At 52.5% G+C, this 3,023-nt stretch overlaps 1 protein-coding gene across 1 annotated transcript; it reads right to left on the minus strand.

Moving 5' to 3' along the window:
• Positions 1-1,064: 1,064 nt before the first annotated feature.
• On the minus strand, positions 1,065-2,823 carry tmem121ab (transmembrane protein 121Ab). The gene has a single exon (XM_076037626.1). The coding sequence runs from the start codon at positions 2,723-2,725 to the stop codon at positions 1,775-1,777; it is 951 nt and encodes a 316-aa protein (XP_075893741.1). The 5' UTR covers positions 2,726-2,823; the 3' UTR covers positions 1,065-1,774.
• Between the last annotated feature and the right edge of the window lie 200 nt (positions 2,824-3,023).

The raw sequence follows: 3,023 nt of genomic DNA on the forward strand, positions 1-3,023 counted from the left end.
ATCTGTCAGCCGCGAGACTTCCTTTTGATAATTGACGCCGACTCGGCGCAGTGAAGATTAGCGTTTACGGCGCTCAGCTCGGGGGATGGGTGGGGGTGGGGCTGAGGGATTGCCGCCGTCGCAGGAAAGTGGAACTGGACGTCTTGTCAGATCCGTGAAAGATTTTCTGTCATCTGGGTCACAGTGGGCCGATACCAAAAGCGGCGAGATTTCGTTTTTTTTTTATTTTGCAAAGAAGAATAAATCTGATGTTTCGTCACCAGATAATTGCTTGCGTTTGCAGAAACACAAAACGAAGCGAGGCAGCCCGAAGGGGCAGAGACTGCAACGTATGTTGGGAGTCCAGCAGGGGCGGGGTGGCCTAAATATTGATGTGCACGCTAGCGCACTAGTGCATCTCCTTCGCTGCAATACATCTTTCAGGATGCGGCGCTGCAGTTGTGTAATCGTGGAGCTGCTGTTGTTTTGCTGGGGGGGAAAGCACAAACAGTCGGTTTAGATAAAAAATATTTATTTCATCACAATAGACATTTGAAAAAGGAAATTGTCGTAATTTTTTCCCCCTTATAACTTTATTAAAACATTGGCCTCCACCAATTAAAGAATGCACATAATAATAATCATTTTAATAATAATAATAATAATAATAATAATAATAATAATAATAACAGAAAAATATTTTCTGTGTATTGTCTGTTTTTCCCCCTCTGAAAGGTGTTTTTTTTCTAATCCTTGTAAAACTTGAGCTAATTTGACAGGAATGTACAGTACAGGAAACAAAAACTATCTTGACCCCATCACATCATCATCATCATCATCATCTCCTCCTCCGCCTCCAGCCTGACGTCCCTCCTTCTATTTGTCTCTCTTGCAAATTGTCGTGTCACATCCTGCTTCCATCGTCTCGCATCTGCTCCGAAAAGATTTCGATCTCTTTCTCAGGCGCGCATACGCACACACACACATGCACGCACACACACACGCGCACACACGCGCACACAAACACACACACACACACACACACACACACACACACACACACACGCACACGCGCGTGCGTGTGCCCAGATGCCCAGCTGCATGTGGTGGGCGGTGTTATGCTGAGCTCTGTTGCTGACCGAGGCAGCGGCTCCCACCGAGCCTTTTCTCTCAGTGCAAGTAAACACACCAGGAGAAAAACAGAGGAAAAACTTCTCCTCCACCTCCAGCGGGTGTAGAACCCCGCTCCTCCTCGACCTCAGGCAGCCACGCTGAGTGCTTTGTCCTTTGCGTCAGCACGGGAGGAGCTACACTTTCAAAAGTGACCATTTTTTTAATATATTTTTTTGAAAAAGATATTGTACAAGGTAAAGGGTGCAGACCGTCCGTCTTGCATGTAAAATCTTCTCTGGTCCAGGTTAGATTGTCTCTGAGGCTTCTCGAAAGACATCGAATAAAAACAAAACAAAACACGGTATTGCACAACAAAAGCTTCTGATTATTATTTTTTTCTGTTTCTGTTTTTTTTTTTTCAAAGTCTGCACACATCGCCGCCCTCCGTCAAGAGCGGGGTTACCCCGCGCTCTGGCAGGCAGGTGATGCTGAAAATCTCCCTCCAAGCCTCTCGCAGCAGTTTGCACGACGAGAGCCGAATATCATCCTGCCACGCGGCTGATTCCTCTATCAAAGTTCCTCTCGGCTCTCCCGGAGAGAAAAAAAAACAAGATGGACGACAACAACAGCGAACAAAACAAAATAGGAAAAAGAGCCTTTTTTCTCAGCCCGCTGCTGGCGGTCATGTGTCGATGACGTCTTGCACGGGCGAGGGTTCGTGCGGCAGGGTGGTGGTGGTGGCGTTGGGAAGTGGCTGCGCGTGGCCCACCGAGTTCTGCTGCAGCTCCATGGCCATGGCGTTCTGCGGATGCGGGAACTCCTTCACCTGCCTGCGGTACTCCAAGAAGGTGGAGGCCTTGGTGGCGATGGCCACCACGTTCTTGCCCACGAAGATAGTGGAGACGCGGCTGTCCTGGAAGAGCACCATGTTGACGCCCCGTATGAGGACGGTGACCACGTTGATGGTGACCAGGCTGAGCACCGGGTAAAGCATCATCTTCTGCGGCGTCACGTGCTCGCCCTGCATGCTGATCTCGCTGAGCGACACGCAGGGCAGGATGAGCAGCAGGATGTAGCAGTAGAAGAACATCAGGCCCTCGGCCCAGATGGGCAGCCCCGTCCGCTGGGGCTCCCACAGGTTCGCCTGGATGTCCAGGAGGTCCAGGAGGTCCAGGGCCACCCAGAAGAGGCGGCTACGCATGTCCTCCTTGCGGCGGAACGTCCTCACGTACTCCATGCTGTCAAGTGCCACCAGGACGAGGTACAAGCCCGGCACGCACACGGACAGCAGCAGCGTCAGCGCCTTGCGCGCCACCGTCTCCAGGCTCTTGCGGTCGGCCTTGCAATTCTGAAAGACGAAGTAGAGCTTGATCTCCAGGACGAAGATGTAGAGGAACCAGAGGATCATGGCGTAGCCGCGGCGGGCGGTGCGCACCTCGGCGCCCACCCACACCGCCACGTAGCGCAGCACGATGAGGAAGCACACGTCGCCCACCAGGACAATGATGCACACGCCGATCTTGCGCGGGCCCTGGTTCTGCTCCACCAGGTAGGCGTCCATGAAGGCCATGCTCGTCATGATGACGATGGTGGTCAGGCACACGTGGCGTTTGTCGGGGGGCGGCAGCACCATGGCGTGGAGGAGTCGGAGGGGGTGGGGGGGTGAGGTACCTGCTGGCTGGCTCTCACTCCCTCGCCACGGTTTTCAGCATGAAAGTGGAAAAGAGAAGGTAAGCCCTTGCAACCTTCGCAAAAACAAAGATATCTTAGGCGCTCAGGCGAGGTTTGTGCTGCAGGAAATGTCCTTCGAGAGTGTCGGAATGATACGATAAGTCACGCTGTTAATAGTTAACAGGGGGTCGCACCAGCTACCCCCAGACCACGGCAAAGACACGTTGCCTCATTACTCAGCGCACTTCCATCGACCCACC

This window comes from Nelusetta ayraudi, unplaced genomic scaffold (genome assembly GCF_046127955.1).
Source record: "Nelusetta ayraudi isolate G7.1 ecotype Tasmania unplaced genomic scaffold, CSIRO-AGI_Nayr_v1 ptg000052l, whole genome shotgun sequence".
Taxonomy (NCBI): Eukaryota; Metazoa; Chordata; class Actinopteri; order Tetraodontiformes; family Monacanthidae; genus Nelusetta; species Nelusetta ayraudi.